This window comes from Oratosquilla oratoria, chromosome 6 (assembly GCF_046742065.1).
Source record: "Oratosquilla oratoria isolate Oo_2021 chromosome 6, ASM4674206v1, whole genome shotgun sequence".
Classification (NCBI taxonomy): domain Eukaryota; kingdom Metazoa; phylum Arthropoda; class Malacostraca; order Stomatopoda; family Squillidae; genus Oratosquilla; species Oratosquilla oratoria.
The window spans coordinates 51,411,252-51,438,312 of record NC_134782.1 but is presented as its reverse complement, the minus strand read 5'-3'; the positions used below and the strand labels follow the sequence as shown (position 1 = coordinate 51,438,312).

At 41.2% G+C, this 27,061-nt stretch overlaps 1 protein-coding gene across 2 annotated transcripts in view; it reads right to left on the bottom strand.

Moving 5' to 3' along the window:
• Positions 1-27,061, bottom strand: part of Skel (DM13 and DOMON_DOH domain-containing protein skeletor) — a 172,785-nt gene that overhangs the window by 70,784 nt on the left and 74,940 nt on the right. For both annotated transcript variants that reach the window (XM_076186944.1, XM_076186945.1), the window contains exons 2-4: positions 6,960-7,097; positions 1,254-1,326; positions 921-1,029 (exon numbers count right to left, since the gene is read on the bottom strand). In XM_076186944.1, coding sequence (XP_076043059.1) covers positions 921-1,029; positions 1,254-1,326; positions 6,960-7,097 — 320 coding nt within the window. The remainder of the gene's footprint in view (positions 1-920; positions 1,030-1,253; positions 1,327-6,959; positions 7,098-27,061) is intronic.

Here is a 27,061-nt window from a genome sequence, read left to right as displayed (position 1 = left end):
TTGGAACAAGTTAGATGAGAAAGTGGTGTGTGCAAAAACAATACATGAATTTAAAAATAGTTTAGATAAAATGAGATATGAAGACGGGACCCCACGAGCATAGCTCCCCTTCCCGTAAAATACAACTAGGTAAATACAACTAGGTAAATACAACTAGGTAAATACAACTAGGTAAATACAACTAGGTAAATACAACTAGTAAATACAACTAGGTAAATACTAGGTAAATACTAGGTAAATACTAGGTAAATACTAGGTAAATACTAGGTAAATACTAGGTAAATGCAACTAGGTAAATGCAACTAGGTAAATGCAACTAGGTAAATGCAACTAGGTAAATGCAACTAGGTAAATGCAACTAGGTAAATGCAAGGTAAATGCAAGGTAAATGCAAGGTAAATGCAAGGTAAATGCTAGGTAAATACAACTAGGTAAATACAACTAGGTAAATACAACTAGGTAAATACAACTAGGTAAATACAACTAGGTAAATACAACTAGGTAAATACAACTAGGTAAATACAACTAGGTAAATACAACTAGGTAAATACAACTAGGTAAATACAACTAGGTAAATACAACTAGGTAAATACAACTGGGTAAATACAACTAGGTAAATACAACTAGGTACATACAACTAGGTAAATACAACTAGGTAAATACAACTAGGTAAATACAACTAGGTAAATACAACTAGGTAAATACAACTAGGTAAATACAACTAGGTAAATACAACTAGGTAAATACAACTAGGTAAATACAACTAGGTAAATACAACTAGGTAAATACACACACACACACACACACACACACACACACACACACACACACACACACACACACACACACACACACACACACACACACACACACACACACACACAAAAGGTTTTCCAAGAGCAGGGAGTCAAAATACTCACAGAGAAAGCATCGCACCACACGGAGAACCACCGGATGTCTTTCAAAGTCTTGCCCTTGGGTAGAGTCAGCGTTATGTGCTGGTTGCTGTAGGCGCCCAGAATGGCCTTGCTGCAATAGACACAAGAGATTACCTTATTTGATCACAAGGAAAAAGGAAATAAAGATAAAAAAAAGAAAAAAGCCAAGGTTATACTAGTATAGTGGGAGCCCAATGGATGAACACTTTAATGCCTATTGTCGCATTTTTTATTATATGTATATAATATGTATCTTCAAATATTTCAAAGAAGCTACAAAATTATCTTAAGAATCAAATCATTTGCATTATTTACCTGCCATTTTCATCTGGTACTAAGAACCCTTGGGAGCTTGGCTTCGATGTGCTTCCGGCGTAGAAGTAGGCGTCTGTAATGGAGAAAAAAATCGCATTAATTACAAAATATCTGTTAGTTTGATTTTTTAACTTCCGAAAATGAAGTGCACAGTTGCGCATTGTAACTTTGGTTACCCCTACAAAATGCATTACATAATACACACACACACACACACACACACACACACACACACACACACACACACACACACACACACTCATATATATATATATATATGTATATACACATATATGTATACACAGATATATATACATATACACATATATACACACATACATATATATACACACATATACATATATATACACACATATACATATATATACACATATACACATATATACACACATACATATATATACACACATATACATATATATACACACATATACATATATATACACATATATACATATATATACACACATATACATATATATACACACATATACATATATATATACATATACATATATACATATATATATACATATACATACATATATATATATATTGTATATAATAGCACGATGACAACTCACAATTTTCTTGTTGATTTGTTCAATACTGCGAACAAGGCGACGTATTTCAAGAGGCAATCTATGTAGAAGGTCAGCAAAGGACATTTCAACACTGAGGCAGGATAGTCAAACTAGTAGATATTTCGGTACCAACGTTTAGAAGTTGCACAACTTCATTTTCAAGGCAGAATAATACATACAAAAGTCAAATCGTAAATATACAGAAATAGTGTTACCTAAATGAGCTAAGGAGAGGTTACAAACAAACAAATAATATGAAATAAGTACGAACTTAGGAGAGGTGGAAAAAAGAACAGAAACCCCAGCAATGACAATTGATCACCCACGCCGTCGGGTGGTCAATTGTTCACCGTGCTGTGAGGTGGAAGAATGGGCATCATCAACATGGAAATGGGAGAATTTGGAGATCTTGAAGCTGCTTATTCATGTCGGGGTTGCTGTGTTTGATATGCAACGCTTCGATAATCGCAAGTCTTTTGTGGTCTTTTTCCGTGGCAATAATGGAAGTACCCTTTACGAGGTCTTCTCTAGTAAGTCGTAGTTGGTGGTGGTTACTATAATGATTTTTGATGGCGCCTGCAGATAAATGAAGAGTAAGCCTTCTCGATACTTTAGTAGTCGTCATACCAATATATATATATATATATATATATATATATATATATATATATATATATATATATATATGTGTGTGTGTGTGTGTGTGTGTGTGTGTGTGTTTCACCTAGGTTTTGGATAAAGTGTTGGCCATATACGCGCTCGTAGCTCATGTATGGCCCGAAGAAGTCGAAAAAGACAGAATATTAGGGCGAGGGAGACGAGGAAATCAAAGAAAATGGAGAGGATGAAGTTGGAAAAAAAGAAGACAAAAACGAAAAATAATAACAAAGAAGACGAATATGAGGAAGAGGAGGAAGAGGAAAATGGACACAAAAAAGACGAACAAGAGGAAGGCGGAGAGGAAAGCGGAGATGGAGGCGGACGGTGAGACGGAGGGGAAGACGGAAATGGAGATGGAGAGGTAGACGTGGGGGAGAGTCGGAGAGGCAGGCAGAGAGGGAAGCGGACAGGGAGGTCGAGAGGGAATCAAGGCAAAGCAGACAAAGAAAGGGAAAAAAAAATAAAAGGCGAAGAAAACGACGAAGACGAAGAAAATAGAGGGGGAAAAGAAAAACGAAGAAGGAAGACGAAAAAAAAAAATGAAGATGATGGTGATGAGGAGGACAATGAAAAATAGGGTGAAGAAGGCGACGACGACAGAGATGACAGTAGGCGTAAGACGACATCAAAGAAGACTTAGAAGACGACAGTGACAACGAAGAAAACGAAGATGAAGAAAATGAAGATGAATATGACAATGAATAAAAGAAAGACGACGATGACGGCAAGGACGATGTAGAAAAAAAAGACAATGAAAAAGAATAAGAATAAGAACAAGAATAAAGAGTAGAAAAAGAAGTAATGGGCCCTGACCTCGTTCATTTGGATTTGAACCTTACACGCCTGCATATCAAAAGCCTGAAGTCTGTTGAGGAAAAGTTGAGGTCGCCCGCTTTCGAATTGCTGCAAGTCGGCGGCTCCTTAATTAATAATGTCGGGGGGATAACTCCTAATTGGTTTTGTCTTTAAGCACTTTCGACATTCTTTCTTCTTTTCCCCGCCCCCCTGTTTACGGAAAGACGCTATCAGGTCAGGTCAGGTTAGGTCAGGTCAGGTTAGGTCCACCTCCTTGGATCTCCGTCTTCCTCTTTGCTGCCGTCAGGTCAACTTCCAGTTCAGTGAGCAAAGTGCTTCCCATAAGGAGAGTCGAAACGCCTTCGCATTATTCTAACGTATTATATGATATTACAACAGCACGGAGGAAGAGGGGTGAAAGGGGAAGGATAGAAGGGAAAGAAAGGGGAGATGCAAAGATCACCAAGACTCCGGGCATACAGGGGCTGATCATCTGCATAAAAAGGAGGTTTATGAGCAAAGACGACGACTTCCGTCGCATATAGGCGTTTCGGGGTAAGATCACCCTCCCACCCACCCCCCCTACCTCCTCCCATACGCGAGAGACCCCCCCCCCCGCTGAAGTACCAAAGGTGTTTGTGTGTCGCAGCAATGGATGTAACCGTCTCCATCACCATCAATATTCGATTTAAAGGAGTTTTCAGCACCACCCTCGCCGATGGGTCATTCTTGTCTGGAGTCGACATTACTGTTACCCTCACATTTATCACCACGTCATCACCACACCACCACCCCACCACATCATGCCACCACCACAGCATCACCACCAACACCACTGCCGTTTATTCTAATTGGGTATGTGGCCGCGATTTTTTTTTTTTTTTCATCTGACAGAAGAACTTAATGTTCTCTGGTAGAATTTGTCGTTTTTGTGCTCATATATTATCTTTCCGATTTCTCGTGGCGTTCCGAAAAAAGTAGTTAATTGAAATTGAAGCACTTAAAGTTGGCACTTAAAGACAAGTTTTATATATTTTTTTCTTTCTAACCGGTAAATCATTGTTAATTGTTTGTTCCAACACTTACTAGTTTTCATTCCTTCTACCTCCCCACTGGTGAAGAGGGCCTTAGCGTCATAACTTGTCATCGTCGTCTTAGCTGAGTCCAGTTGTTTCATGCGATTAAGTTTGTGGAGTTGCGCAGATAGGCGCTGCTTATTGTCATTATTTGCTTCAGATAACGGTTTTGCTCCGTAATGTGCGAGTCGATGTGGCACACTTCCTATTCCCAAGGCTGACGGGTCTCGTAAGAACGGTGGGTCTGTAAACTTTCGGAATTCCTCTCATCCTCAGCCATTGTGAGGCTTCGTCGAGAAATCAGAGGAACTTTTGTTCTTAGGCTCAAGTGGACACCCACCTCTCTCCCGAAGGAGCGTAGGTTGCCTTCTTCGCTGACGGTGACGTCAACACTTCATCTCCCTCGTGGGTGACTACGACGACAACACCTAGCCTACGGCTCTATATTGACTGCACACGTCTTATGCAACGATTTAGTGACATTTATGTTAACCAGAGACATGTCACATTCTGTTATGACTGGAGACCCTTCTACACCCAAAGAAGAATGCTGATCACAACCTTCCTTATCTCCCTCATTTATCACCTTTATGACTGGACTTGCTGCAAGGCACAGTGGTAGCGCACTGGCTTTGTGTCTGTCACGGGGTCAGCAGATCGAATCCCGCCCGGACCCGAGAGCTTCAGCTGTGTGCTGGGAGGTTACTGCCGTGGCTGGACACCACGGTGGGAGATGGGTCGAGGCTTGCCTCGGCTGGTGTTCTGAGGAGAGTCTTTGAAACTGGTATCGGAACTGAAAGCCAGCCAGCACCTTTAACTTTTAACTTTGATTGAGAACCCCTACAACACGATGGTGAGAATTAAAGGTCGGGTACAGTCTTATCTTAATGTCCTATCACACTGCGGCAGCAAGTCCACACGTCTTAATGGCTAAGTTGGAACTGTAGGTGTCTCAAGTAGCCAGACAACAGACCTCTTTGGCATTACATCACCTTCAAGGACACAAACACTAGTTACCGGTGATAGAGTACAATGCCTCGTCTGTGGCCCTTCTTTTGGCAAGAGAAGCTTGCGGAGCTCCTGGTAAATCCTTTTCGCGCCAAACAAAATCTTTTCTTATCGCGTGCAAAGCAGCCTCACGAAGTAGTCTTCGAAGGTAAGAGCTCCTGTCTTCTTTGGGGGGGGGGGAATTCCGATCCTCCTACAGGATTCAGACCCTTCTACAAAGACTCGCCATCCCACGCCAAGCCATATAAGTCGCTCTCATCTCATGGGGAGATTCTTCATTCCATATGAGGTTCTTCCAAGCCATATTACCCCCCTCCCCCTCCCCTCCTCCTCCTCTCCCCCGCCCCCATCCTCCTCCTCCTCTCCCCCGCACCCATCCTTCCCCTATCTTGCCCTCCTCCTCCTACCCTTCTCTCATCCTCCCCCTATCCTATCCTCCCCCTTCTCTCAATCTTCCTCATCCTTATTCTCCAACTCTTCCTCCTTCCACCATTCCTCTTCCTTCTCCACTCTCCAACCTCCCTCTCCATCTCCTCCTGCTCCTCCTCTGCCGAGCAGGAGCTTTGGCATTCCATTGCACCTGCTTGCCCACCATTATTCCTTTTCTTAGTCGCCCTCTCCAGGTAACCTCGACTCCGCGGGGCCATCTGGGCCCATCTGGCCCCGCCGACTTAAAATCCCTCTTCCATACTCTGACTTTACCTTCCTCATCCTCCCTAAAAATCTCTCTTTTTCCTCAACCTCTTTCTTTCTTTTTCCTCAACCTCAACCTCTCCCCCTTTTTCCTCAACCTCTCTTTTTTCCTCAGCCTCTCCCTCCCTCCCTCTATCTCTCCGTCTCCTTTGCCCTCCGCCAAACTCCTTGATGTCTTTTGCTCCCTCTCTCCATTTCATCTCTCCATTTCATCTCTCCATTTCATCTCTCCGTTTCATCTCTCCGTTTCATCTCTCCGTTTCATCTCTCCGTTTCATCTCTCCGTTTCATCTCTCCGTTTCATCTCTCCGTTTCATCTCTCCGTTTCATCTCTCCGTTTCATCTCTCCGTTTCATCTCTCTCTCTCTCTCTCTCTCTCTATTTCATCTCTCTCGCTCTCTATTTCATCTCTCTCGCTCTCTATTTCATCTCTCTCTCTCTCTATTTCATCTCTCTCTCTCTCTATTTCATCTCTCTCTCTCTCTATTTCATCTCTCTCCTGCTCTTCCACCACTCTCTCGTATCTTGTCGATGTCATTTCACGCTCACACTTCCGCCCCTTTACTCCTTCTCCCCCTCCCCCCTCTCCTCCTCCGTGCCTTGCCTCTGCCCCTCTGCCCTCTTCTTCTTACCCCATTCTCACCAGCTTCTATTTGAACTAATTTGTGTTTACATCTTCCTTCCTCATTTTGTCTGTCCCCCGTTCTTATCCTCCTCCATTTGTTTTACCATTGTTTGTCTTTGATATTAAAGTTATGATCCTCGCTTGAATCAGTGACACCATTCTGGTTGAGAAACTAAGTTTATTTACTCACTGAACCCAAATAACACATCCAGAGGAAAAGAAGTTTTGAAAGGTAAAGACTTACCGGGTCCGGCGCCGTCGTAGTGGAAGTTGCGGATGTGAAGGGTCCGGGAATCGACGGCGTAGACATCACCGCGGACGTCGTGGGCAAGCTCTTTCAGGCTCCCGATCTTGGTCCCGAAGTAGTTGGCCGCGGACGCCCCTGGAGGAGGAGAAAATACACGTTTAGTGGTAACACAGACTGTATCCGTATCTTATATATATATATACAAAACTCACGGTCAGAGAGATCCGCATTCAAAGCTTTGCGACAGCCGTGGCGGATTGTTTGTATTACATTGCGATTTGGTAGGGTGGTTAGGACTTCAGAGTACATACGAATGAAAATAAATCAACACCTTGTCAACACCTTGTGTGCGTACTCCACCCTCAGATTACCCCGTTCCTCTGCTGTCGACCTCACTCTTTCCAGTGCTCCGCTTTGCTTCCCGAAGTATTAAGCAGCTCACTATTTTACCTAATTCAATTAACCCATTCCGATGGTTGCTACATGGATGGGAGGCGATATAAGCAGGGTTTTTTTCTTGGCGAATCCTTTTTAGAATACCTCTACTCTGTTCCAATCCGGTGAATGGGGGTGGGCAATTGGCGAGTTAAAAGTCCGGTGGGCTCTGCATAGTTTGTGTGTTCATTTGGTCGTCTCTCTCTACTGCTTTTCCCACCCATGGTAACTTAAAGGGCAGCTACCACCTGGTGTTTTATAAATCATGCTGTTTTCTTTCATATTGATCATGATTTTGCTTTTGTTCTTCAAAATTTCTCCTAGTTAAGTTCCCATACTCTATGTAATTTCAATTCTCACGTATACAGATTTTTATAACCTACCACTTCCTGTGGATACCATTATTGGTTTTATCAAACTTTGCGTGGTTGATTCTAAGTTTAGTTTCAATGGAGAGTTATATATCCAAACATTTGACATGGCTTTGGAGAACCCCTTATCTCCAGTGTAAACAACTTGTATTCAGAATCTTTTGAAGGAAACTTTTACTTTGTATTCTCCCTCGTAATTTCATTTGGTCTAGATACGTTGATGATATTTTGTTATTGGCCTGTTGATCTTAACTTACATAACTTTCTCCTTAAACTAAATGGTTTAGTACCTTCTATTAAGTTTTAAACAAGATAACCGAATGTCTATGTTACTATACACAGAAGAGCAGATTTTTTTAGGTTTGATGTTTTCAGGAAACCTAACAATGCCTTGTAAAGTTTTAATTTCTATACTGTTTGAGAAAGACAATGGAAGCTGCTTCTATTGTCTTTCTCAATCTTGAGAAAGATAATAGAAGCAGCTTTCATAAATGTTAACAATAACATAAGAATAAAGGAGGCTGCAAGAGACCATAAGGCCTACATGAGGCAGCTCTGTATCCATCACCACCTGTCCTCCCCATCTATAAAGTTGTCTAATCGTTTCTTAAAACAACTGATAGTTTCAGCGCTTACTACATGGTTACTAAATCTATTCCATTCGTCGACCACCCTATTAGTAAACCAATTCTTGCCTATCTCCTTAAATCTAAATTTGTCCAGCTTAAATCCATTACTGCGTGTCCTGCCCTGTTGTTTTAATATGATGACCTTATTTGCATCACCCCTGTTAAAGCCTTTGATCCACTTGAACACCTCTATTAGATCACCCCGCACTCTGCGTCTTTCCAGAGAGTGTAAGTTAAGGTGCCTAAGCAAATTTCTGAGTCCATGTATCATTTTGGTCATTCTTCTCTGTACTGATTCTAGTGAATTGATGTCCATTCTGTAGGACGGAGACTAAAACTGTACCGCATAGTCAAGGATGTGTTTAACTATAGCTAGATTGAGTTTGATAATTACCTCTGCACTTCTATTCGTTACCATCCTAGTAATGAAACCTAATGCTCTGTTAGCTTTATTTCTTGGCGCTAATGCACTGTTTCCTGGTTTTAAGATCCGGACTCACTAGAACTCCGAAGTCTCTCTCGCACTCAATTTTCTCTAAGAGTGTTATCGAAGCTGTATCTATTTTCGGGGTTGTGTAGCCCTACGTTTAACACGCTACACTTAAGAGATATTGAAGTTCATTTGCCATTTCACCGACCTTGTCATAGAGAAGGATATGTATGTTTAGCAAAAGCCACAAATTTCATAATTCTCAATGAAATTAAACACCACACGGAAGGTCAAAGTCAGGTAACAAGGTTTCCCAGTCGCCCATGGAGGTGACCCACTGTAGCTATATAAGGCCCCTATTGTGTCCAAGTTGTCAGCTTTGTTTTATATATATATATATATTATATATATATATATATAAGTATATATCATATATATATATATATATATAAATATACACCGTATATATTAGTGTACAGTTTTCACTAACTTAATTTTTCTTAATATGTTTTGTGTACTATATAATGAGACAATATTTTTAGACCCATGTTTGAGACACTTTGCTTGAACTTCTTCCTCTTACTGACTTCCCTTCTCTTCAATGGAAAAAGAATGGATCACTGTCGTCAGCCACAGTATTTTCAATGAGCATCATCACACCAGAGGGATAAATCGAGATGATTTCATCCCATCAGACGTGCAGACTGACATCCCTTTTCTATTTACCCCAAGAAGAAAAAAATAATCTGACGCAAGCAAAGGTCTCAAAAAAAGAAGAAAAAAAATACCGAATATAACCACAGGAAAAAAGTAAAATAAATAAGAGTTACGGGAACGCAATATAGAAACTCGTTTCATATTCACACTTGTGTGGCCGTTTCTTGTCGGCTTGAAAGGACGCGACGCCACGGCCTGCAAAGACAGGTCTTGTTATATTCGTTGACTAACAATGAGATTCTGCGGATAAAGGAGTAGAGGTGTACTCGGCTTGACAAAAGCAGTCCTCCTCTGAGCCTTTGTTGTGATCACGCACTTCCACGGGGTTTAGGAGAATGGGGGAGGAGGAAAGTGTGAAATGGGGGGTGAGGGCAGTTTTCATGTGGAAAGAGGGAATTGAGAAGACCATGAGGAGGGGGAGGAGGAGGAGGCATAAGGAATTGCGCAGTTACCGGAGGAGAAACCCGATGTTGGGAAAGTGGCGGAAGAACCGGAGAAGCAATTTCTTAATTAATTCTAATGACTGAAGCCCCCGGTCTGTGTGTGAGGCAAAACGCCACTTACTTCACGTCAGGCGGCGACCTTGTTCCGCATGAAGGAACACGGGCCTACCCTGATCAAGGATCAAAGTCACTCTTGAAAAACGGGACCACGAGGCCTACAAGATAATTAATTGCAAGAGAACGGTGTCGTCGTCACAATGTACAGAAATATTAGTGACGTGATACTTATTCCCGAGAGAGAGAGAGAGAGAGAGAGAGAGAGAGAGAGAGAGAGAGAGAGAGAGAGAGAGAGAGAGAGAGAGAGAGAGAGAGGAGAGAGAGAGTGAGAGAGAGAGAGAGAGAGAGAGAGAGAGAGAGACAGAGAGAGAGAGAGGAGAGGAGAGGAGAGAGAAGGAGAGAGAGGAGAAAGAGGAGAGAGAGAATGAATGGAGAGAGAGAATGGAGAGAAAGAGAGAGAATGGAGAGAAAGAGAGAGAATGGAGAGAGAGAGAGAGAGAGAGAGAGAGAGAGAGAGAGAGAGAGAGAGAGAGAGAGAGAGAGAGAGAGAGAGAGAGAGAGAGAGAGAGGAGAGAGAGAGAAAGAGAGGAGAGAGAGGAGAGAGAGAGAGAGAGAGAGAGAGAGAGAGAGAGAGAATGGAGAGAGAATGGGGAGAGAATGGGGAGAGAATGGGGAGAGAGAGAGAGAGAGAGAGAGAGAGAGAGAGAGAGAGAGAGAGAGAGAGAGAGAGAGAGAGAGAGAGAGAGAGAGAGAGAGAGAGAGAGAGAGAGAGAGAGAGAGAGAGAGAGAGAGAGAGAGAGAGAGAGAGGAGAGAATGGAGAGAGAGTGGGGGGAGAAAACATCTGGTCGGTAAACGAGAAAAGCACACACACACACACGCACCGCCCCCCCCCCCATTGCACAATTAGCCAAAGTTGAGTCAGTGAGTCACTCTCATGTTTGGGATGATGCAAGGTTGAGTTCGAATCCAAAAATATTTGTGCGACTTCTAATTGCTCAGAGGTGTAATCATGATAGACAATGATAATGACCTTGGTCGTAGATAGGCGCCTCCTGTAGTGAGCCCCTAATCACCGCACCTACATCAGTGCCATGACAAGAGGCTCAGCAACAATGGAGGCATTTGTTGAGGGAGATTTGGCCGTATGCTGTCGGAAATCTAGTCCCGCGCGGATTGTGAGGCAGCCCGGTCAGCTTACATGTAATCCGCGTCCAATCACGGAGTCCGAGACGACCAACGTAATCCTCCTACGTGAGTTCCAAGATGGTACTCCCATTGACACAAGATGATCACCGGGTGGTGAGGGAGTGACGAGAACGGCGGATTTGGGGTCAGTAGAGATGTGTCCACGTCGGTACTGCGAGTGAGTGAGGGGCGAAGGACGAACGGAGAGGGAAAACGTCGTTCCTCGGTTTGATCACGGCTCCACCCCCCCCCACACACACACATACCTGTGATTTCCATACACTAATTGATCATTTTTCTTAACTCTTTTTTTTTCTCCAAATACCCAAACCATCCCAGTATTCTTTGATCAGTCCTATTTGCCAGCTCCCTTTCCACCCATACCATACTTCTCAGACACTTCATTACATATACGTTAAACTTTCTCCTCTCTGGTTCCCTTACATTCAGTCTCAACCCCTTACAGTGTTTCAGGCACAGTTATCCCTTCATACAGTCTTTCTTTGCATCCATACTTAGAAACCTACGACACTTCATTCCCACACGACACTTATTTGCTTCCCTCTATCTACAGTTTATTTCCAACCCGTGTCCTCCATTCCCCGCTGCATGTGGCCCCAAATGCAACTGTACTCTTCTTCTAGCCTCTCTCCTTCAAGATTTGCCTCCAACTCACTGCCAACCTCACCCCTTGTACAGCCCATCATCTTACTTTTACCCATATATACTCTCTACTTTCTCCTATCACATACCTTCCCAAACTTCGTTACTGTCTTAGACCATCATCTGTTCCAACCACAAGGGCCGCGCCATCAGTAAAGAGGTGGCTCAACTCCCACTTCCCTCTACTCTGACTAACCATTTCCAGTCCCTGCACACATTGAACAACCACGATGACACAACTCAACCGTAGAACAGCCCTATCTTCACCTCGAACCACTTATTCTGATCGGCGATACCATCATTTTTTCTTTAATAAGGGAAGAGAATGTTTGCAAATTTGTATTTTTATTTTACATACATATACCAAGGCTTTTTTCCCCCTTACCAGGGGGGTAGCCAAAAAGGACAAGACACAAAAACATTCCCACCCATTTCATCCCCGAAAACACTCCACACCCCTCCACCCTCCCTCCCATCTTAGCACCTTCATTTTAACAAATTATATATTCATTTATTCATCAACATCACCGTCACCATCACTCCCCCATCACTCTCATCACCACTCCCACCACCATTTATATTATTTCTATTAATTATTTTTATTATTTGTTATTTTCATAATTCTTATTATTAATTAGTTTATCGTTTATTATTGTATCATTAATTATCAATTATTTTCATAATTTTTATTATAATTTTTATCATAATTTTCATCATCATTTTCATAATCATCATAATTTTCATAATCATCTTCATCATTTACATCATCATTATTATTGTTATCATTATCATTTTAACAAGAATGGATTTGCTTGGTAACGGTTCCTAAGGGAGAAAAGAGCGAGACCGGGAACGGAGGAGAAATCCGCCGAAGGAAAAAAAAAAAAATAGATTGATGAAAACGAGGATTAGGGGGGCAGGAGCGGCTGCGGACGGACGGGCAGCAACGAGGAGGAGTGGAAGAGAAACGGAAAGGACAGAAGGGGAAAAAATGGTTGAAGTAAAACTGAAACGAGAAGAGGGGCGGGAACAAACGGGTTAGCAGGAACAGAAAGTTGGACAACATAAGAACAGAAGACTGAAAGACAACATAAGGCCTACACTATGCAGTTCCATGTCCATTACCACTTGTCATCCCTGTCCATAAAGTTTTCTAATCTTCTCTCAAAACAAACTAATATTTTAGCGCTTACTACTACATGGTTACTAGTCTATTCCATTTATGAACCACTTTGCTGGTAAACCAATTCTTGCCCATTTCCTTCTTAAATCTAAATCTGTCCAATTTGAATCCAAAACTGCGAGTCCTGTCCTCTTGTCTTAATATGACCACCTCGTCTGCATCATCTTTGATAAAACCCTTGACCCACTTGAACACCTCTATTATATCGTCCTGCAATCAACGTCTTTCCAGAGAGTGTAAATCAAAGTGCCTAAGCCTCTCTTCCTAAGATAAATTTCTAAGTTTATGCATAATTTTGGACATTCTCCTCTGCACATATTCTAGTGAATTAATGTCCATTCTATAAGACGGAGACCGAAACCGTCGTGGGACTGAGCCCAAGACCTCCACTCATTCGTTTCATCCTCCTTGAGACACAAGGAGAGTGGAGAACCGGAGACAGCTCAGGCTCCTACCACGTGAACCCAGTAAGTAACGTAAAATACCGCAGAGAGACCCGTGGGACGGCCTAAGAACCGTTGCCTCCTGCTGCTGTAGGGATGCGAGTTTCCAGTTAGTGAAACTCGAGACAACCAAGTTGAAGGAAAACGAGGAAATAATACAAACACACACACACACACACACACACACACACACACACACACACACACACACACACACACACACACACACTGGTATACTGTATATATATATATATATATATATATAAATATATATATTATATATATGCAAAGTAGACCACTTGGAAAAAGAAACTAACGAAGCAGAGCGCTTTCGTATATTACATCTTCAGTGCATCTGAAGATGTAATATACGAAAGCGCTCTGCTTCGTTAGTTTCTTTTTCCAAGTGGTCTACTTTGCATAAGTGAACACACGTACCCGTGTTCTTATTAGCATATATATATATATATATATATATATATATATATATATATTTATATATATATATATATATGTATGTATATATATACCAAAGGCTTTCCCCCCCTTACAAGTGAGGTAGCCAAAAAACAAAGGCATAAAAACCACTCCCACCCATTCCATCCCCCTACATACTCCATTCCCCTCCACCCTCTACCCTCCCCCTTATCTTGACACCTCCCTCCTAGATGACGGGTCGTCCCTGCATCTTGTCCACTGCCCTGGGTCAGAAGCAGTGTCGCAAGAAATAATACGAGATGAAAAAGAGGAAAAGGGAGGGGGGGGGGAGTGAAGAAACAAGAAAAAAAGGAAATGAAGAAAGTGAACATGAAGAAAATAAACAAATATATAAATAAATACGAAAAAGACATAAGATTAAAAAAAGCATGTATAAAAGAAGAAAGCAAGAAAAAAGAAATGAAATTAATGGAAAAAATAGCCGTTGTCGGGAAAAAAGGAAATAAAAAAGTGAACATGAAGAAAATAAATAGAAGCATAAAAATAAATATGAAAAGACAAAGGATAAAAAATAATGTATAATAAAAGAAAATAAGAAAAAAGGAAGGAAAATAATGGGAAAAAATAACTGTTGTCGGGTCTCCTGCTAAACGATGGCCCTTTATTCCACTCATGAAGAGGCTGGTTAAATCACGGCATATCGTATCTTTCATCGCTTCACATCAATGGCTCCCTTTAAACATTTTCTTTTGGTTAACATCAGTCAATTTTATTTAGACGAGAGGGACACACCGAGGATGAAACGAAGTCTTCATCAGTCGACCACCATCATTTTTTTTTTCCTGGACTCTGATCTTCTGCTGAATGAAATCGTACAGGGGGGTGTGCCAAAACAAAATAAGTAAAGACGAGATATTTTTTTTGAAACTATCATCTCGTATCGAAATCTCTTAAAACATGGAATGCACATACACGTGTACACACACCAGAAATTTTCGTTACATTTCTGACAGATGTTTAAATATGAGGTGTGCGTGTGTGTGTGTGTGTGTATTTCCCTAGTTGTATTTTACAAGAAGAGGAGCTACATGTGTGTGTGTGTGTGTGTGTGTGTGTGTGTGTGTGTGTGTGTGTGTGTGTGTGTGTGTGTGTGTGTGTGTGTGTGTGTGTGTGTGTGTGTGTGTTCACCTTGGTCTTTGGATCACGTGTTGGACTCGTGATCGACAGCTATTTCCCTCCCGGAAGAGAGCTCAGAGCTCGTATGACCGATCTATGGGTAATGCTATGACCTTACATACACACACACACACACACAACTCCCCGCCCACGAGAGTCAGAGTAACAACCCGAAGAGCAGCGATACCGAAATAATTTCGGCCTTGGGCAGGATTCGAACCAGGTACTGCGAGCACCACCATGCTTCGCACTCCAGTGCTCTACCAACCGCGAAACCGAGTCGTGTGTGTGTGTGTGCGCGCGCGCGCGTGCACGCATGCGTGTAAGGTTACAGTATTACCCAAAAATCAAGCCATATATGAGCTCCGAGCTCTAATCCGGGAGGGCAAAAGCTGTTGATCACGAGTTCAACACATGATCCAAGACCGTGGTGATTCACACGCATAGCAACAATTGAAGATATGAATAATTTGATATATTATCTAGATAAACTAAATAATTTAGTAAATAAATAAAATAATAATTTAGTAAATAGATAAATAAAAATAATTTAGCAAATAAATAGATAAAAATAATTTAGTAAATATATGATAATGAAAACCGAAATGAACAATTTAGTAAATAGCTGGACACATAAATAAAAATATTTTTTTCTTGAAAGGGTTGACCACTTCGGTGAACCCAGGTCAGGTCAGAACGGTCAGGTCACTTTAGTGGTCACAGCTTTAATTTCTCCACATAAGAACATAAGAACATAAGAATGAACAAGACTGCAATAGACCATAAGGTCTATACTAGGTAGTTCCATGTCCATTACCACCTATCAGACGATAGTTTCAGCGCTCACTAACTACATGGTTACTAAGTCTATTCCATTTGTTAACCATTCTATTGGTAAACCAGTTCTTGCTTATTTCCTTCTTAATTCCATGAGAGCGTTGTGTCCATCCAGCCAGCAAGCAAGCCAAAGATTTGATGCCAATTGTATGGCCCAGTCAATATGGTGAATGTAGGAAAAAAAAATATGACGAAATATTCGAAGGAAGGGTTCCGTTGTTAGTGTAGTGTCATGATGACGAAATATTCGAAACCCAATTGATACCTATGATCAATTACTGAAAATCATGCCATAATATTTCAGCGTAATTTTTTCCTATGCTGAAAAATGTACCACATTTTCTTGTGCCATTTTTTCCGTTGTAATTTTTCATACATTCAACTGCACGACACACTTATCTTAGACCAGTGGTTCTTAAAATAGATTAGATCAGACCTCAGGAGTTTGGTGAGTTTATCTCAGGTGTTCTATTTGTATCTCTCTATCTCTCTCTTACACACACACACACACACACACACACACACACACACACACACACACACACACACACACACACACACACACACACACACACACACACACACACACACTCAAAATATCAAACAATCAAAGTGGCATTTGCATACCTGGATGAAGAAATGGTGAAGAAAATTCTAACCACTCTGATAAGACCAAAATTGGAATATGCAGCAACAGTATGGTCACCAAGTACAAAAAAATGTATAAAAAAACTTGAAAGAATACAAAGAGCAATTACAAAATTGGCACCAACACTCTCAAAACTATCATATGAAGAGAGACTAGCAAAACTTGAACTACAGACATTAGAGCAAAGAAGAGAGAGAGGAGATTTGATAGCTATTTACAGAATCATGAAAGGCATAGAAGTTATTGATAGAGAGAATCTGATAAAATGGGATGATAGAAACACAAGAGGACACGGAAGGAAAATCAAGAAGGACAGCTATAGAAGAGATCTGAAAAAGAACAGCTTTCCTCACAGAGTAATAGACAGTTGGAACAAGTTGGATGAAAAAATAGTGTGTGCAAGAACAATACATGAATTTAAAAATAGTTTAGATAAAATGAGATATGGAGACGGGACCCCACGAGCGTAGCTCTCCTTCCCGTGAAATACAACTAGGTAAATACACACACACACACACACACACACACACACACACACACCAAATATGAGCTCCGAGCTCTCTTCCGGCAGGGGAATAACTATCAATCACGAGCCCAACACGTGATCCAAGGCCACGGTGAAACACACACACACACACCAAATATGAGCTCCGAGCTCTCTTCCGGCAGGGGAATAACTATCAATCACGAGCCCAACACGTGATCCAAGGCCACGGTGAAACACACACACACACACACACACACACACACACACACACACACCACGCGAAGATTTTTTTTTTTTTTTTTTTTTTGCGAAAATGACATGAGGGTCGCACTTACCAAAGAGAAGCCGCTCATTTCTGAACTTGTCCCAGAGAGACAACAGCAAAAGTCACGTTGATTTGTAATAAATATTCATGGTGTTTTTCTTTAGTGTGAAATACATGTTTCGTTAGTTTTGTTCTTTGGACACAATGATTGTGTGCAACTGATACATGGTTCATTTGTTCACAAATGGAATATATACCTATATCACAACTAACACCAGTCTGACGAAAGAAAGTTGAGTAAGCGAAAGTATATATTTCGACTGCTAACTGCAATTCTCTTTAATAGTACAAAATGGAAGGAGGATGGTGCCTTAAATAGCAAACTCTTACAAAGGTAAGGGAACTGGAAAAAGAATAGATGTCACTACCAAGTTCCCTTCCCTTTGTAAGAGGTTGCTATCTAAGATAGCATCCTCCTTCCACTTTGTACTACTGAAGAGGATTGCAGTTAGCAGTCGAAATATATAGTTTCGCTTATTTAACTCTTTCGTCCGCCAGTGGTGCTAGTTGTGATTTACAAATGTGTTACTACATTTTTCGCCAGTGATATGCTTAAATTTTGAAGAAATCATCTCTTATTTTTCCAATTACGAAGGTTTCGATGAATGCTGCACGGATGAAAATTGCGGGGTTCGGTCAGTACCTCCACCAAGGTTGAGAACCACTGTCTGTCTCAGACGAGAATTTTTTTTCTTCTTCTAGATCACACCACTGCCTTGGAAGTGGTTAATTAGCCCAACTGTATTGCAATTTGGGGCAAAGCTCCTTAGGACCCTCCGAGGCGATCCTGACCTTTAATCCAGACGTGCGCGTGATTGATCCACCACCTCGCTAACTTCTCTTCGCTCGCATCTATCGGATTAGTCAACCGATCACGTGGGACCTTCCCAGGACATCACCCACCCTGGCCCCAATCCACATTCCCGAATCTCCCCCCCCCCCGTCAAACTGCATCGCCATCATCCCCCTTTATCTCTCCCTCTTTCCTCTTCTTCATTCCCTCCTCTCTCCCTCTTTCCTCTTCTTCATTCCCTCCTCTCTCCCTCTTTCCTCTTCTTTTCCTTTACTTCATTCCCTCCTCTCTCCCTCTTTCTTCTTCTTTTCCTTTACTCCCATCTCTCCCTTTATTTTCTCCTCTCTCTCCCTCTTTCCTCTTCTTTTCCTTTGCTTCCACTTCTCCTTTATTCTCTCCTCTCCTCTCATCTCATGGGACTATTGTCTCACTTTTATTTCCCATACTGCCTGTCATCACACTGACTTTCCTTCTCACCGGCCTCGGCTCTCCTCCCCAGCCTGGCCTTCCCTCCCTCCCTCACTCCCTCCCTACCTTTACTCAGTCTCTCCCTTCCCCCATCATACACATTTTCCTAATTTTCTACGTGAAAGATGAGGTCCTACATATGGCAATGACAATTTCTTCCATACAATTATACACTAAGTGTGATTCACCATGGTCTCGGATCACGTGTTGAACTCGTGATCGACAGCTATTTCTCTCCCGAAAGATCTTAAAGCTCATATATGACCGATCTATGGGTAATTTTGTGACCTTACACGCACACACACATGCACTCAACTCGCCGCCCACGAGAGTTAGAGTAAGGACTCGCAGCGTAGCGATACTGAAATTATTCCAGCCTTGGGATGGATTCGAACTTGGACCACCGTAGTGGGGGCCGCGAACGCTACCACTGTGTGTGTGTGTGTGTGTGTGTGTGTGTGTGTGTGTGTGTGTGTGTGTGTGTGTGTGTGTGTGTGTGTGTGTCTGTGTGTGTGTACGTGTGTGTGTGTGTGTGTGTGTGTGTCTGTGTGTGTGTGTGTGTCTGTGTGCGTGTGTGTCTGTGTGCGTGTGTGTCTGTGTGTGTAACCGTTTGATAAATGTGTGTGTAACCGTTTGATAAATGATAGCCAACATGGTTTCAGACGGAAACGTTCTTGCGTGACTAACTTACTCGAATTCTACAACACAGTTATCTCGAATTATGACAAAAGAAACAATATAGATTTAATATATCTAGACTTTGCAAAAGCTTTTGATACCGTCCCACACGAAAGACTACTTACTAAATTAGCTTTGCATGGAATAAGTGGTAGCCTATTAGGTTGGACTAGTAATTGGTTGAAAGGTCGAAAACAGAGAGTTGTTTTAAATGGAAAAACTTCTGGATGGAAAAGTGTTGCAAGTGGAGTTCCTCAGGGTTCCGTTCTTGGGCCACTTCTATTCATAGTATATATAAATGATATAGACCATGGACTAAAATCTACTGTTTCCAAATTTGCTGATGATACAAAAACTGTGCGGAGTGGCAAATGATCACTCAAACCAATTAGATATTCAAGAAGATTTAGATCAATTACAGCAATGGTCTGAAAAGTGGCTAATGAAATTTAATACAAGTAAATGCAAGGTAATGCACATAGGTAAAAATAACAGCAAGTACGATTACAAGTTATTTGGAAATTCGTTAACAAAAGTGGATAGTGAAAAAGATCTCGGCGTAATTATCAGTAACGACCTCAAATCATCCAAGCAGTGTATTTCAGCCTCTGAGAAAGCAAATAAGATTCTGGGATTGATTGCGCGATCGTTTGATTTCAAAAGTCCATCACTCATTAACAAGCTATATAAATCGTTAGTTCGTCCACATTTGGAATATGCTGTTTCCGTATGGTCACCGAATCTCATTAAAGACATTGACAGACTGGAAAAAGTACAACGGCGAGCCACAAAACTGATTCCAAATATCAAAAATAAATCATACGAAAATCGACTTAAGCACATGAATCTGTTTTCCCTGAAAAAGCGTAGACTCAGAGGTGACTTGATACAGGTCTTTAAGATTTTAAAGGGAATTGACAACATCAAAAGTGACCAAATTTTCACATTGAATGAGAATCAGACAAGAAACAATGGTCTCAAACTGTCCGGAAATAGATTCAATTTGGAAGTAGGTAGAAACAACTTTGCCAACCGTGTAGTTAATGAATGGAATAAACTTCCTGCACAGGTAGTGCAATGTAGTTCAGTTCGAAGCTTTAAGAATCATTTAGATAAATACCTAAGTAAGATGCTGTAATGATTATAATTTATGTTATATTATTATTATTATTATTATTTATTTTATTTTTTTATAATTTGTGTCTGATTTTCATTTATTATTAGTTATATGCCAATTTATTATCATTTACTATTTACCTGTTTGTTTGTTATTCAACTATACCAATGCATTTATTTATGTATTTTAATTGTTATTTACATTGTTATAGTTTTAATTTATTATTAATATGTTTTTTTTTTTTTTTTTTTTTTTTTTTTTTTTTTTTTTGCATCCGACCTAGATATGGATCAAAAGGTCTCCTGTCGGCATGCTCCGCCTTTGTAATCCTTTGTGTACGTGTGTGTGTGTGTGTGTGTGTGTGTGTGTGTGTGTGTGTGTCTGTGTATGTATGTGTGTATGTGTGTGTATGTCTGTATGTGTGCGTACGTGTGTGTGTGTCTGTGTGTGCGTGTGTGTGTGTGCGCGTGTATTTGTGTTGTGTGCGTATTTGTGTGTGTGTGGAAGCTAAAAGGAAAATAAAATCCAGGGCAAAAAGATGAACATGCAAATGAGAAGCTGAAGGGTGGAGGAGTGACGGGGGAATGAGTAGAGTGAGGAAGGAAAGGAGAAATTATGCAGAAAACACGGCAGGAGTCTAATTACTAAGTGCAAAGTTCTTAGTTTCTCCACGACAGGGTGAGGGGAAGGTGGTCAGAGAATCCGTGAAGTTAGGGGAAGGCGAGTTCGGGGATGAGTATAAACAGACGTTTGAGCAATGCGCCAGCAACCTAGGACGTTTGGGCCACGAATTAAAATAGGAAATATAAATTTTGTTAGGTTAGGTTAGGTTGGGTTTAAAAAAAATCCCCCAAAAGGTGAAACAAAATTAAAACGTTTTATTCCGTGGCCCAAATGTCCACGTAAGTTCATTCTCCGTTGCCCAAACATCCTAGGTTGTAGGCCCATGGTGAGTGTGGGGGGGAAAGGTGAGTGTGGGGGGAAAAGGTGAGGTTAGGGGAAATGAGGAGGGTGGGGATGAGGCGAGGTAGGGGGGAGAGGAGATGTTGGGGGAAAGGTGAGGGTGGGGGGGAAAGGTGAGGTTGGGAGGTAAAAGGTGAGGTGGGGTGATGCCCTGAGATGAACTATTTCGACATGATGACTGACGCTCTTTATTCATTTTTTGTCTGACGCCAGACGATTATATTCAACTCAAGTACGTCCTCCCCGTTGCCCTCTATACTATCCTGTATTTCTCCTCTTCGTGGTCCCTTTGAGGCGCTAACAGGTAATGGCACCTGAGCGATGACGAGTCCTTTTCTCAGTATTGGTGCGCAGAGAGGTCTGAGGAGAAGATAGGCAAGAACTGGTTTACCAACAGAAGAGTGGTTCACCGTGTAGTGAGAGCTGAAACAATTGGATGTTTTAAGAGAAGATGAAATAACTTTATGGACAGGGATGACAGGTGGTAAAGGACATGGAACGGCCTTATAGTTTCCTGCAGACCTCCCCCATTCTTGTGTTCTCATTTCCGAGTCTGTCTGTCTCTGCCTAACGACGAGTCTGGTCGGTTTGACAAAGACGGACAGGAAAGAGACGGAAGGACGGGCAAATTAAACCGAAACGGATCCTGTGCCCCTCTGTGTTATACTGTTTTATTTTTGTATGTTGTTATAACAAAGGGATTGTCTTAGCACAGTTTCAAGGACCAACAATTCAAACCTTAATTACTGAATTAGGTGCTTAGTGTAACGAATCCATGACATAATCCCATATAGTCATTATCCCAAATCCAAAATACCATTGTTCAAAATCCCACACTTTGTCCATCAAAATTTCACATTATCCCATATGTTAAACAATTTTGGAGAATAAACGTTGAAAAATTAATGGTTGATCAGTATAAAAAGATGCTTAAACTTAGTGCCCATTTGATTGATTTATTTATTAGTTCTTTTCATTTTACATTTCATATGAAAAAAAAATCTATCAAGATATCTTTGTTAGCTTTAATTTGCACTATTTTTCCTTGTTTTTAAGTTCTGTTAAAAAGAAAGAAACCCTTGGGGTTCGATTCCACTTATATGGCAACCTTAATTTTATAGTTGCGTTTCGTTCTGCAAGTGTTCTTAAATAGTCTAGCCATTTCATTAAACATAACACTAAGGTGTGTCTCTTCCCTTTCCATTCTCACAGAAAGACATCTATTTATTCCGATCTTGTTTTTCAACCTATCCGTCATCCATTTAGGTATACTGATTTCCGTTCTAACTTTCCTGTAAGGTATAAACATTCGTTGGCTGATTTGTATACTAGCAGTAAGGATTCTGTATAATTCTTCTAGATCGCTGGCATCACTTGTGACCTCCAGGCTGACCACGTTAGTGACCCCACTCTTGAGTTCCCCTACTTCCCACGTGTCATGACCTAGGTCAGGTCCATTACCTGTCGTAGTGGAACGAAGCTTACTCAGCTATTTCCTCATTCCCTCAAAATCAGCCTTTCTAAAGTCAGGTACTAGTATGTTAATCATACTTTTTAATTTCTTCCAATTTAATGCTAAATCTTATTTTATGATGATCGCTGGTAACTACTCTATCACCCACTAATAAATTCATTTTATCGTAAGTCTTTGATAACAGTAAGTCCAAGGTATTTTCCTCCCCCGCAGACTCTGTAATTACGAGGCGTGTTTTTAAGTACCGTTTTTTTTAATAAAAAAAACAAAAACTTAAACTGTTACATAAAGTAGACTCTACGTAACATTTTTATTTTTACATGAAAGTTTGTGCTGTAATCTACTTTTCAACATATTTATGGAATCATCTGACCGTGTTTAAGTTTGTTTGTGAGTAATTAAAATGCTTTCTCCGATTGAGAATGCCGCCGACTATGAAATACGCGCTGTGATTAGTTCTCTTACTGCTAAAGGCATGAAAGCGGCTGAAATTCATCGTCAGATAAGTGAAGTGTATGAAGAAAGCATTATGAGTGATGGGATGGTGCGGAAATGGGTGAGAGCTTTTAAAGATGGCCGTACAAATGTGCACCAAACCATCAGTAATGAGTGAAGGTCGTCCACTTCGTTCCTCATCATGCACGTTTGTACGACCATCTTCTCCATTCATCCCCAAGGTCCATATAGTATGGACCTTGTTCACCCCTATCTTCTGTCCTCTCCTGTTCTTCCTCAACAGACATTCCTCTCTTTTATAATGCCCCTTTTACCTCATCCATCCATCTCATCCTAGGACGCCCCCTCATATTCACTCCTTCCACACCTTTTACTAATCTTTCTTCACTCATTCTTTCCATGTGTCCAAACCATCCTAATACTCTTTCATCAACCCTATCTCCCAACTCCCTTTCCACCCCTGTTCTCCTCACCTCCCCATTTCTCACTCTATCTAGCCTTGTAACCCCTATCATACTTCTCAGACATTTCATTTCAAACACATTCAAACTCCTTCTCTCTTCCTCTCTCATGTTCCATGTTTCTGCCCCGTACAGTGCTGCCGGTACAATCACTCCTTCATAGCATCCATTCCCAGATGTCTATATCTCATTACACTTTTTAATCCACTAAGGCATTTATTCGCTTCTATCAATCTACATTCTATCTCCACCCCCACTCCTCCCTTTCCTGCACCCAAGTATCTAAAACTATCCACTTCCTCCAGTCTCTCTCCCTTAATGCTCACTTCTAGTCTGCTGTCACTCTCTCCCCTTGTAATCTCATCTTCTTACTTTTGCCCACATTTATCTTCAGCTTCCTACTTTCATGCACCTTCTCAAACTCGGTCACTAACTTCCTCAATCCCTCCTCTGATCCTGCTACAAGCGCAGTGTCGTCAGCTAACAACAACTGGCTTATCTCCCACTTTTCTCCATTTTCTTTAACCACAATGTAGAACACCACAAGAAGAAAAAAAAAAAAAAAATGGAGTCCGAGCACTTTCGTGATATTTTCACTTTATGGAGTGCAATAGAATGAGGTACAAAGGTACAGTATATATATATATATATATATATATACATATATATATACATATATATACACATATATTCATATATATATGCACATATATATGTATACACATACACACACGTATATTATGGAACAAACAACTAGTTATGAAGGCTTTCAGACAGGAAGGTCCGGGATTAGGGAGTATACGATCCCGGGACCTCGTAATGATAGTTTCGTCTGTTACCATCTTTCTACCCAGAGGATCTAAAAGAACCGTAACCAGACGTGAACGAACTTAGTATCCTGGATTGGGAGCGACTGAGATCTACAGTACAGTCCGACAATTTCCCGTTTTCTACAGCTCCCAATGCCACCAGCTTGGTATAGCGGCACTTGAACAAGGCTCTTATTCGCCTCGGTGTTGTAACTCGAAAAAAGAATTAACGCGTCACCGTGCCTAAGGCAAGACGAGGCTGTGTTGACCTTGTGGAAAGCGCAAGTCAGGTCATACTCCAGCGCGACATCGATCATGCCGCCGACGGAATGCGGATATGGGGGGAGGGGGAAGAAGAGAGGGAGAGAAGAGGGAGGAGTAGGGATAGGGGATTGGGTGAAGGGGAGGGGGAGGAAGAAGAGCCAAGGAAGGAGAGAATGGAGGAGGGAACTCCACCACTGCGCCACGAGTGTGTGTGTGTGTGTGTGTGTGTGTTTATGCGAGTTTGTGCGCGCGCGCGGGTGTATGTTAGTGTATATTCTTATGTGTGCGTGCATTTGGCTATTACTGCATATAAGAACATAAGAATGTAGTAGAATGCATGAGACCATAAGGCCCACACTGGACAGTTTCATGTCCTTTACTACCTACCATCCCCATCTACATTTCTCTAATCTTCTTTTAAAATAACCAATTGTTTCAGCGCTCATCTAATTGATTTTTAGATCCTTCCCATTCTTTCACCACTGTTAGTAAATCAGTACCTGACTATTTTCCTTCTTAAAACTAAAAATAGTCCAACTTAAACCCATTACTACGAGTCCTAATCTGTTGTCTTAATATGATGACCTTGCCTGCAACACCCTTGTTAAACCCCTTGACCCATTTGAATACCTCCATTAGGTCACCCCGCATTCTACGTCTTTCCAGAGGGTGTAAGTTAAGTTGCTTAAACCTGTCTTAGTATGGCAAATTTCTAAGTCCTTGTATCTTTTTTATTATTCTCCTCTGTACTGACCGTAGTGAATTAATATCCATTTTATTTGACGGAAACAAAAACTGTCCACGTGCAAACATTAGTTGCTGATTACTCGACGCATTCTTATCTGGAGAGCTCCATTCCCCCCCCCCCCCGCCCCTTGCCTCACAGCCTAATAAAAAACCCTATAAATAATAAAATTTCTATATTACAACCTGGCCACCATCGTGTTAATAGTAGATACATCGTTATAGGGAATTTAATTTCGCGAATTCAATTACGTTTTCGCAAAAATATATACATTCGATTACGAAACCAATCACAAACGCATATACTTGAATGGGCAGCGATCGTTTCCACGTGATCGTCCCACGTAAGCTCTTAGGACGCCCACGCTACACCAGATCCACGCCCAATTATTATACTTTGCAGCCAGAATTGATTCATTCTGGTAATTATACGTTGGTAATAATATGAAGCGGTGCGTCGTTACCACTGGAAATGCATGAACGACCCTTGTTATCACTAAGCTTTCACCAGATCAAATTGAAGTACGACCATCACTAAAAGAAGTATAGGCGGGGTCTTTGCTACCGAGTGTCGTACCTCAACTCCACTGGCATTAGGATCAACTTAACTCCAGACGACGCACTATGGTCATTAATACCGAAAATGCCATCATTCAGACATTCCGTCACGGTATTTCATAAGTAAATATTTAAATAAACTTGATCGTCCCTTCATTTCGCACCATTTCTATTGTGCTTTCGCTCTTCTTTGGCATTTGGTGTTGTTGAATGAAATAAAGTTAATAGTTTGGGCAGTTTTGAAGGTAGAAGGTGAGTCATATCGTATGATTAATTGAAATGAATTTCTAGCGCTAGTCTGTACCCATCTTGTTTATCTTTAATCATTAGGAGAGTTATGACGTCATGTCTGTCTTGATGAAGTATCCATGGCATGGTAAGTAATCATTAATATGACGGCATAATTACAGTAAACTAGTACGGTTTGATATAACAACTACATATTAAACTTGAGCGTATACGTGCTTTGGTGAAACTGTAAAAACGGTGTTAAATTCTAGGAGTATAATTTCTCATAACAGTCAACACGGTCAAAATCCAATTCAAAATCCTGCCAAAACTTAGTCCTAAATCAATGTACACTCTTGATAGTGAGATTTGAGAGACTGAGACTACGTGAGACTGAAATTGAGCCTACTTGACATTCTGGGAGACTGGAAGTGGGATTGATTACGGGACTGCGGAAAGAAAATGAAAATGTTTCACCAACACATTTACCGCTACCAAAACTACCACTTTTACCACAGCTGTCACCACGACCACTACCACCATTATCACCACGACCACTGTCGCCAACACTTTTACCATCATTGTCACCATCATTTGTATTAATGCTGTCACCACCA